The sequence below is a fragment of the Cibotium barometz genome, chromosome 65, assembly GCF_041138505.1.
Source record: "Cibotium barometz isolate CiBa-2024 chromosome 65, ASM4113850v1, whole genome shotgun sequence".
NCBI classification, from domain to species: Eukaryota; Viridiplantae; Streptophyta; class Polypodiopsida; order Cyatheales; family Cibotiaceae; genus Cibotium; species Cibotium barometz.
The window spans coordinates 12,427,426-12,438,684 of NC_141110.1; the positions used below are offsets into that span (position 1 = coordinate 12,427,426).

The following is an 11,259-nucleotide window of genomic DNA, read 5'->3' on the forward strand; positions in this document are numbered from 1 at the left end:
CTTGATTTGGACTAATGGCGGGGCAGAGCCTATTTTGAGCAATAAGAGAGAGAGAGAGAGAGAGAGAGAGAGAGAGAGAGAGAGAGAGAGAGAGAGAGAGAGAGAGAGAGAGAGAGAGAGAGAGAGAGAGAGAGAGAATTATATTAACGTCTACAAAAGGCCAGAATTACCTATGAGACCAAAAGGATTACATCATGTCCATGGAATACATCATCATGGGTACTAAAATGAAATGAAAGAAAATGACAAAGCTAAGATGTTAGAGCTGAGATGCTGGAGCTGATCCATGTACAAAGATCATAGGCTCATATATCATCCTAAGATATCCCACATGGGGTGCTGCAACATCGCACTTAGAGTGGTAAAGTTGAGCTGGTGTGAGGGAGTCCTGTGATGGTGTAAAATGATGGCCCTAATCCTCCTATGGTGATGTAGGCATGGGCGGGGCCTTTGAGTCAAGGTTATTGCCCTCTGCATAGCACGCGTGCATGCGTGCGCGCCCGCGAGAGAGAGAGAGAGAGAGCCAACGCCTTTGAGAAGGAATCCTCTTGTTTTTTACTAGCCCCTTGGAGAGAGAAAGGGAGGGTCCCCTTGTGCTCCGAATGGTTTCTCCTACTTGGGATATTAACACATACTAGGGTACCCTAATATTTGTTGATATGTGGCAAGTGTAAACTTGGAAAGATGTGAGGACCAAATATCCCAAGTTTGTCCCCAAAACTAAAAGCTGGTACCAAAAAGAGAAGCAACCAGTGGATACTTTTATGGCCTTGATTGAAAACCCTGACTAGTGGGTGAAAGTCTAGACTAAGGGTGACTATTTGAAGAGTAGACCCCTAAGATATTCACTTCTGATATTCTATTGATTTCTTGTATGCAGTTTCGGTACCACATATCTTGGGAGATGTCTTCTTTGTTTGGGAGGATGAGAGGTGGGATCTAATATGTGATCTTCTCAATAGGGACTGGGAATAGAAGTGATGTGGTAGTGGTATAAAAATGGCTGTTTTTGCCCTGCTAATATAAATATATCATTATTGTTGCCCCCTTTTAAAAAAAAGCCACACGTATGTTGCCCAACAAGCAAAGGTTTGAGACCTTCTACTAAAAACCATTTAAAATCCCAAGGTTCAAATCAAAAGCACTTAGAAATCCTTGATTTGGACTAATGGCGGGGCAGAGCCTATTTTGAGCAATAAGAGAGAGAGAGAGAGAGAGAGAGAGAATTATATTAACGTCTACAAAAGGCCAGAATTACCTATGAGACCAAAAGGATTACATCATGTCCATGGAATACATCATCATGGGTACTAAAATGAAATGAAAGAAAATGACAAAGCTAAGATGTTAGAGCTGAGATGCTGGAGCTGATCCATGTACAAAGATCATAGGCTCATATATCATCCTAAGATATCCCACATGGGGTGCTGCAACATCGCACTTAGAGTGGTAAAGTTGAGCTGGTGTGAGGGAGTCCTGTGATGGTGTAAAATGATGGCCCTAATCCTCCTATGGTGATGTAGGCATGGGCGGGGCCTTTGAGTCAAGGTTATTGCCCTCTGCATAGCACGTGTGCATGCGTGCGCGCGCGAGAGAGAGAGAGAGAGAGAGAGAGAGAGAGAGAGAGAGAGAGAGAGAGAGAGAGAGAGAGCCAATGCCTTTGAGAAGGGATCCTCTTGTTTTTTACTAGCCCCTTGGAGAGAGAAAGGGAGGGTCCCCTTGTGCTCCAAATGGTTTCTCCTACTTGGGATATTAACAATACTAGGGTACCCTAATATTTGTTGATATGTGGCAAGTGTACACTTGGAAAGATGTGAGGACCAAATATCCCAAGTTTGGCCCCAAAACTAAAAGCTAGTACCAAAAAGAGAAGCAACCAGTGGATACTTTTATGGCCTTGATCGAAAACCCTGACTAGTGGGTGAAAGTCTGGACTAAGGGTGACTATTTGAAGAGTAGACCCCTAAGATATTCACTTCTGATATTCCATTGATTTCTTGTATACAGTTTCGGTACCACATATCTTGGGAGATGTCTTCTTTGTTTGGGAGAATGAGAGGTGGGATCTAATATGTGATCTTCTCAATAGGGACTAGGAATAGAAGTGATGTGGTAGTGGTATAAAAAGACTTGTTGTAAATGGCTGTTTTTGCCCTGTTAATATAAATATATCATTATTGTTGCCCCCCTTTTTTTAAAAAGCCACAGGTATGTTGCCCAACAAGCAAAGGTTTGAGACCTTCTACTAGAAACCATTTAAAATCCTAAGGTTCAAATCAAAAGCACTTAGAAATCCTTGATTTGGACTAATGGCGGGGCAGAGCCTATTTTGAGCACTAAGTTTTATATGACCTCTCTAGGGTAGGAAGCCTAGGTCCTAGCTCGATGGGGTTCACTTAAAAATATGCAAGTGTATCATTTTAAATTCACCATAAAGGAGGTTTTTAATTCGCATTTTTGGGATAAACTTCCCAAACATATAAGGAATTCGAGATGAAACTTGCTTATTTCTCAAGGCTAATTCAAAGAGAGAACTAAAATTTGGATACCCCAACGATCCTTAAAGAAGCACCATTAGGAAGCGAAGAAGAATATAAGGCCAAGACTCACACACACACACACACACGCACAAAGGTCACCAAAAAAGTAAATCCCTTGCTTAATCATGGTTTGTGTCTAATAAATGACTCATCATCAAAAGGGAAACACTCTTCTATGGCTTTCAAAGCATATCCATGTCTTCCCCCTTGGAGAACCAACTGAGGCCACAAAAACCAAAGATTAGGAAACCTCATGGGTGACCGAACATTTGCTCAAAGTCTAGAACTTTCAGAAGGACAACACCAAACTTTGGCTTCAAAGAAGGCAAACCTTTCATCCCAGAGGAGCCAACAAGAAGTTAAGAAAAAGCTAAAAACAAGGCAAGATACCTTGTCAACAAGGAACCCCTATCCCTTAAAAATAGTGGTTGCATAAGCATATATATTAGAAGTTCAAAGCTTCTATGATGGAAAATCAATTGTATGGATTCCTAACCATAAGGCTCCCAAGCCCTCACCATTCCCAGAAACCTCACTAGAAGTTTCCCCAACCACTCACGTGTGGTGACCTAGAAACATGAAACAATATCACAAGAACCTCTTCCCACAATCGAGAAAGACGCAAGAAACAACTTGTGCACATGATAAACATTTTCTACCTATAAAATTAGAGTACACATCTATAGAAACCCAACAACATCCTTCATCCCTTATGTGAGTGAAACCATAAGAATTTGCACCCATTAAAGGTACAAAATGAAAATAACTACATCTTGTGTGAGGGAAACACTTCAACTTCACCCATAATCAGAAATAGTTGGAGAACATTGATGTTTTTCTCATGTTTTAAGTTTCCTACATAGCTCTTATGCTTTTAAACAATAAAGTGCCAAGAATATGGAAACATTAAGGCCTACCAAAACATGTAAAATTAGTTGAGGTGGCACTCCCAGAGTCATAGCATTTTTATTGGTTAGCTTAGTTGAAAACACAAGCACATGCACTCCAAAGAAGAAATGAACAAAAGTGTTAGAGGGAATGAACAAATCAAAGAAAAGAAAAAGAATAATTGTTGGAGAAAAAACATAAAAACATATTGTGGAGAAAAAATTTGCAAAAGCTTGAAGCAGAATAAAAAGGCCTCTTACCTAAAAGGAAAAATGCCTCTTAGGAGCAACAGGAGCTCGACATCAACATTTGCATTAACTAAAGCCGGACTCTCATGGATTACATACAACTCTTGTAATTGCAATATAGCAAGAGAGAGGAAAAAAACAAAAGTTATAACTCTTTCACCTTTAGAGGAATGAAGAAATTAAAGAAAAGAAAAAGAAGAACTGTTGGAGAAAAAAACATAAAAAATAATGTGGAGAAAAAGTCCACAATTTTTTTTGATAACTCTTTCATTATATTGGGCAAGCCTTCATCGAATGATGTTATAATAGTAAATTGAATGACCAACTAGTGGTTTTTTTTTCAAAAGATGTAATCTTATATTAAGTGTCTTATATATTGAATGCAAACCAAAAAAGGTGTTATAGTTTACTAATAGCTACCCAAAATTTAAGCTGGGTAATGTAGACATAATTATATTTAAAAACTCTAATATATTAAACACGAACCAAAAAAGGTGTTATAGTTTACCGATTACCCAAAATTTAAGCATGATAGACATAACAGTTACTATATTTTAGTTCAAAAATGATTCAATTTAGTCTACTTCTACATCAATGAATTCATCTTTGTCATCTCAATAGTTCCACAACCCAATAAGTAACGTCCCTTCCCAAATCAAACAAGGCGGATGGGAGAAGACCTTGCAAATAACCATCTCTATAACTTGACCAGTCCTTCCTCTCCACATTAGAGGCATAACACCCCTCCCCTCCTCCCCCCCCCCCCCCCCATGCAAGCGTCAATGACCAACTTGGACAAAGCATCTAATCCTTCAACTCCCTCCTCAACAAAAAATTCCAATGCCAAAACCCTACACTTAATGGCTATTCTTGAAGAAGTCCCGAATTTTGAACATTTTAGGGATTTTTTTGAAAAAATTTGCCCTATTTTCTAAAATTTTAGATTTATATAGGAGGAATAATCACCAATCCATCTACACATATTCATGGAGGCATCTTATGTGTTTCCTTGAATCCAATCAACGGATGCCTATCTTGTTCTTCCAATTGACCCCTTGACAGCCACCTGTCTAACAAAGCATGTAGGCTTAAAAAGGCACTTTATGGGCTTAAACAAGCTCCAAGGGCATAGCAAGATCAACCAATTTCTCTCACAACTCATGGCTTTCATAAAATTCTAACAAATCCTACTCTTTACATCAAACATGATGGTAATTACATTACTCTTTTCATTATGAAAATCACATTACTCTTTTGAAAATCACATTACTCTTTTCATTATGGAAATCACATGAAGATAATCACATTACTCTCATACTCATCATCACTGGTATCAATATGGAAAGTTTAAATGCAATCAAAAGATAATTAGCGAGGAAATATAAGATGAAGGATCTTAGAGAATGACATTGCAAATGAGATTGTTCTTTCACAACAAAAGTATTCTCATGATATTTTACAAAGGTCCAATAACTATTCATGTAAACCTACCCCCACCACTACTATCTTATAGAGAAGCTAACTCTCATTTAGCTTGTTAAATATGATAGTTCAAAGTTATTTGATAAAAACTTGTACAAGTAATTGGTTGGATGTTTGATCTATCCCACATTTATAAGACTAGAATTATCACAATCTATATGCAAATTTGGATGTAGCATAAGACACAAAAGTTTTGAATATTAATCCAAATGAAGAACTAAAATGCAAGGTTAATGTTCTCATGATGATGTCTTGAACCTTTTAATCTTCTTATATGGCTGTTTACCCCTCGTGACACACTAACCATCTCTCTCCTTTAACTTAATACCTTTCTATCCCCCACTCCTTTACTCCTCATCAACTCGTAAATTTACTAACCCATGTAAACAACATTTCTTAACCCACCCTTGCCATGACATTCTTTGATGATACCTTCACACTTTTAAGCCCTACCTGCATATATTTTGTATCCCTACATTGTATTATAGTTTATTTATGTTGTCATTATGTGCATCGACAATGCTATATTAGCTCAAGACCAATATGTATGCTTTTTTAAGACATCTATGAAGCCCCATCCACCATGAAGCCTTTCTTGAAGAAGTTCCCAAGAAGGAAACTCTATAGTTCTTTGATAGGATGCCATTATTGCCACTAGAAAAGGTCATTGTAGCCACCACACTCAGCCAATCATGAACAACGGGAAAGTAAGAATTAAGTAGCCACATACCCTAGTCTTTTGACTTTCCTTGGATCGTCAGGTTTTCATTCTGTTTACCCATGCGACGAGAACGAACTTTCTTTTTTATTTTTTATTTCTCTCCCTTACCTGTGGGTTTTGTGGTTTGAGTGGTAGCCTAGCCTTTGAGGTGGATGCTTCTGCATCATGTGTGGCTTTTGGCTTGTTTGGGGTTAGGACCGCCACAGGATCCTTTCCCTTGTCCTTTATTTCAACCTTGGGTTTGACAGCTTTTTGGCCTTTGTTTTTCTTGGGTTTAGAAGGTTTTGCTTCCTCTTTTGGTTTCTGTTTTAAAACATGCTCGTCTACCCATTTTGAAGTGTTTTCCTTTACATTATTTCTAACTGTTTCTCATGCTTTGGCTTGCAAAAGCGTGTAAGCCCATTCAAGGGGATACTGTGGACAATTGCCGTTAAGAGTTGTATTATGCAAGACAGGTTGCATTGAAGAAACTCGCCTTGGGAAATCTTGGAATATGTGATTGATGCCACATCGTTCGCATATAGGTTGAAAAGTGTCAGTGACTGTGGGCATGGAAGTATTCCAAATTGTGCAGTCTGCCACTTTGTGTAGTCTATGACAATACAAACACTGAAGTGTTTGCTTAACTACTGCCTGAGCAATTTTTTGCTTAACTGCTGTGCTGAGTAGTTTCGACCCTTTGAACTTTGTTTGGTTGGGACATGGGAGATTGAGGTTTTGAGTTAATTGTAGGTGAATTGGGACATTAGGGTGTGTCGTGACCAAAGGTTTTGCAATATATACAGTACAGATGTAAGATTCCTCCCCAGCCCCTCAAGATGTCCAGTATCTTTCCCTGTAATCAATCCCCTTTTCAGAATAATAAAAGATCTTGTTTCTATCTGTTTTGGCCTAGAGAGAGAAAATATTCTAGAGAGAGATAACTCAGTTTTTTGGATGGAAAAATATCCTTTCTTATTAAAATAAATTCTCCCGAAATAGAATTTAAAAAAGAATTTCAGAAGGTGCATTAGAAAATAAATATAATCTGTGCATTAGAACGTGTGGTAGCAAGATAGGATGAAGTCCTAAGTGATGTACTTCGTGGATATACTATGAGAGTAGTCATTGTAATAGCATTAGGCCTCTTATGAGCCTAAAGTGCCCAGTCGGTCATAGTTTAAGTGAGTGTGAACACTTATGGCCATGTATATAAGTGAATTTCTCTCATAATACAACAGACTCTCCCATTGTGCAATTGAATCTTGCTCTTGCTAATCTCTCTCCCTAATGCATGCTGGTGAGTGTGTGTGTGTGTGTGTGTGAGTGAAGTGAGGTGAGAGGAGGGACGAAAACCCGTAGTGCAACGCGGCGGTGTGACAACGCTCACGGGAAACGCGGTGGAATTGCTTCTCAAGGAGTTGTAGAGCTTGAAGACCTCAAGGGTTACGAGTTCGGCCATTGGAAAGATCCTCATCACACGAGAGTTGCGGTTCACCAGGTAATCTCTTTTTGGATGTATTTCAAGGAGGGTTAGGGTGAGCCTTAACAATGATAACAAAAAGTTGACACAGCTGGAATCATGTTTTCTAAAATGTAGCTTCTTGAAGACACGTATACCACTCATCATCACTCTCCAGCATTCCTCTCGCTTCACATGCAACCTTAAAAACATGGATATAGCTGCCCATTCACTGTACGTACTTCCTCAAAAGATTTGCAGCCTTTACACACTATGAGTAGCATGTGTAGATAATATTGCTCTCATGCACTCGGACTAACATTATACATATGTCCAATCACATTTCTTTTTTTTCCTTTAGTCCATGACCGAAGAGAAGAATTCCACACCCACTTGTTGCAAGGGAAATCAACATATAGCATGCTATTTTCTTTGCATCCAATTGATTAGCTTTGAACCATTCAATGAGAGTAGTCCTAAAGAAAAGAACACATGGTATCTAGGGTGCATAGGGGAGTTTGCCCTATAATATATAGTAAGAAGTAAGATAAGCTTGTGGAGAATTGATTAGCTTTGAACCATTCAATGAGAGTAGTTCTTAGGTTTCTATCACATGGCCTTAAAAAAAAGGACACATGGTATCTAAGAAGTAAGATAAGCTTGTGGAGTTCTTATGAATTATTGCCCAAGAACCTTACCACTTTGAAACCGTCACAAGAAAAAGCTCACGTGCTTGGAAAATAAACTACTTTATATCTCCACAAGATCACGGCTGCTTTCCTGGCTTTCACCAGCGTTTTTCTTCGAAAAGCTCGCGCTAGCCGAGTTTCGTGTGTGGTAGCAGACTGCAGTGCGCCTTCGCTTGGCTAGTAGTAGTTAATCAGAACCTTTTACACCTCCAGGATTACGCAGTCGGATACATGGCGGTGGAAACCGAGGGTCTGGCGGCCTTCCTAGATGGCCACCTCTCCTTGAAGGAATTCGAGTGGGAGCCAAACCTCAGGCCCTGCCTACCCTTCAATCTCTTCTCCGACAGCCATCTTATCCCGGAAATCGACCTGCAACCCCTAATCTTCTCCGCCTCTCCCAATTTTATTCAGAACCTCACTCCTCATGATCCCTTGGTCCGTAGCCTCTCACAAGCTGCAGCAAGTTGTGGCTTCTTCCAAGTCTTCAACCATAACATCTCCCTCTCTTCCTTAGCCACTCTCTATTCCTATGGCCTCAAGTTCTTCTCTCTCCCATTAGAGCGTAAATACAGAGCCGGCAACTCTCTGCTCGCCCGGTTTGGCCTCCCCTCCTGCTACAGGTGTGGAAGCCCTATCGGTAGCCCCAACAAATGGTGGGCCGAGGCTGTCAGAGTAGCCTCTACTAGCCAGGAAAGCATACAGTACGTTGCCAACTGCTTGTGGGATGAGGAGCAAGATCGGCAGGCTTTCAGGTAGTTAGTTGTGTCAAGATTTGAGCAACTGTGTTGTAGTTGCCAGATTTTTCTCTGTCGCATGAATTTCTGGCTATTTTGTACTCGATTAATAGGGGTTTTAGGAGCTCGTAGTGTGTTTAACAAGATGTGATTAGCCTGTGTTCAGTGATGCGTTGGAGGAGTGCTCCACTGGCTTCAGCGAGCTAGCGCAACAGTTGACGATACTTCTGCTGCAAGGGCTGGGCCTCAAAGGGGATGAAGTGGTGGAAGAGTACATAAAGAGTGGGGAGACTCCTGGCTTGAAGCTGAGCCATTACCCCCCATGCCCCCAACCCGATAAGACCCTAGGCCTTCCCCCTCATTCCGATGTGTCCGTATTAACCTTGCTATGGCAAGACCAGGTTGGGGGTCTGCAGGTGCAGCAGCGGGATGGAACCTGGATCGCCGTCAAGCCCAGACGTGATGCCCTAGTTGTCAACCTTGGTGACATCTTCCAGGTATGTCTAAGCAATCAACCCATTCATTCATTCATTACATGATCCTTCCCTTCAAATGCTACACATCCAGAGTTTTAAATTTTAGGGGACAAAGGAGACCTACACAGTTGGCTTTGCACACCCTTTTCGCATGCTCACTGTCCAGACCTTACTCAGCCGCTACCTTGAACACCCTGTTTTTCTTAGACAATCGTATTTCCTAGAGGATAGAGTACCTAATCATGGTTATTATGAGGTTAAGTTCTGCCTCCTCCTTAATCTCTTTCCCAATCAACCAGCTTGCCCATGTGAGTCTATTTCCCAGTTTCAGAAAAGTCAATTTGTTCATATCAGTCCAAAAGCTCCTTATTGATGGGGCATGTCCAAAAGGTATGTCTCCATCCTCCAAGGCAGACATGAATTTGGGGCAAGAATGCGAGGTAAAATTCCTCTTCACCAGCTTATACCCTACACGTAAAGCCCACAGCCATAAAAAAATATGCATCTCTTGGGGATATCCATCTTCCACAGCAGCTTCTAACCTTCCAAGTGCAAAAGCCCCCATTTAACTCTCTGTATTAAGTGTAATCTGGTTGGAAGCACAACCTTCCCTGTAAGATAGACTTAGGGGACCTCATAAAACCAACACCAGTCTTTCATCCATCTTTCCCTACTGCAGCTTGCTGTGGTGAAATAGATATTCCCTAGCAAATTCAAAACTTGTCTTATCATCCCCATCTAGATTTCTTTTTTGCAAGGAGAGAGAGAGAGAGAGAGAGAGAGAGAGAGATTTTGTCATGTTTGACAATTTGATATTACGATGGTTAGATACCAATAGAAGAATTATTTTTACAGTGTCTTACTCTTCTTCTCCATTATACCAGCATCACATGATCCCATTAGTTTATTTTAAATAAGTTTTTCTAATTTATTTTAAATAAGTTTCTCTCTCTCTCTCTCTCTCTCACACTCACGCGTGCGCACACACACACACACACACACGTGCACACACACATGCACACACACACACACACACACACACACACACACACATGCACACGTACATACGTACACACACATATACACATGCACATACATACAAATACACTCACACACATTTCACATAGTGTGTACACACACTCACGAACACGCACATGCACGCGCGCGTGCGCACACAGAGCGCGTGCGTGTGCATGTACACATAACACCCACATTTTAACACAACTTAGTGGACCCTTCCAACTTTGTACTTTTAAATATTAATGTATATACTTTGTGACATTTTTATTTAAAAACAAAATAAGTTAGGCTTAATGAAAGCCTTTTTTTAAAATAATGTTTGCCTTAGGTTTGGAGCAATAACCATTATCGAAGTGGGTGGCATCGTGTGGTGCTTAATGAAACGGAGTCTCGCTACTCAATTGGCTACTTCTACTATTCAAGTGGGGATCCAATCTTGACTCCGCTCCCACAACTCTTAGATAAGACAGGGGAACCTTCTAAGTTTAAGAGCACGCTCTTGTCAGACCATCGAAGCTATGCGAATTCACATCTGATCGAAGAAGGACGTCCAGGTGTGGACTACCTCATGCGTTGAGTGATGTATTTTTCTAAAATTTCCAAGCTTATGTGGCCTTTAGGGACAAGTTTAACCTAGATTTGTTACATAAATAACATAGATTATGATTTTGCCGTCTATTCCACTAAAACTTGTAATTCCTAGCTATTAAGTTGTTTTATGCTTAATTCTCATCTCCTCTAACTTGAAAGTACAAAAGTGTTCAAGCCATGTTGATATGTTGCCCTCCTAACGATGCCAATAATCGTATAATTCTTATCACATTATTTGTTTCCCTCTTTATTTGAATGAGTGATGGTTTCTCTCTCTCTCTCTCTCTCTCTCTCTCTCTGTCTCTCTCTCTCTCTCTCCTTGCAAAAAAGAAATCTAGATGGGGATGAATAAGCAAAGGTTCAAATTGACAACCATTAGAGCTGGGAGCACCACTCCTTTCCACTTTTGAACTTTAGCCAAGGCTCTAT

General features: G+C 40.3%; 1 protein-coding gene across 1 annotated transcript; it reads left to right on the forward strand.

The window, feature by feature from the left end:
* The first annotated feature begins 8,103 nt into the window (after window positions 1-8,103).
* LOC147602926 (gibberellin 2-beta-dioxygenase 8-like) lies at window positions 8,104-10,965 on the forward strand. Its single transcript, XM_086797295.1, has 3 exons — window positions 8,104-8,761; window positions 8,910-9,240; window positions 10,568-10,965. Exons 1-3 carry the CDS (start codon window positions 8,241-8,243, stop codon window positions 10,814-10,816), a joined length of 1,101 nt encoding a protein of 366 aa, XP_086653421.1. The 5' UTR covers window positions 8,104-8,240; the 3' UTR covers window positions 10,817-10,965.
* Window positions 10,966-11,259: the final 294 nt, after the last annotated feature.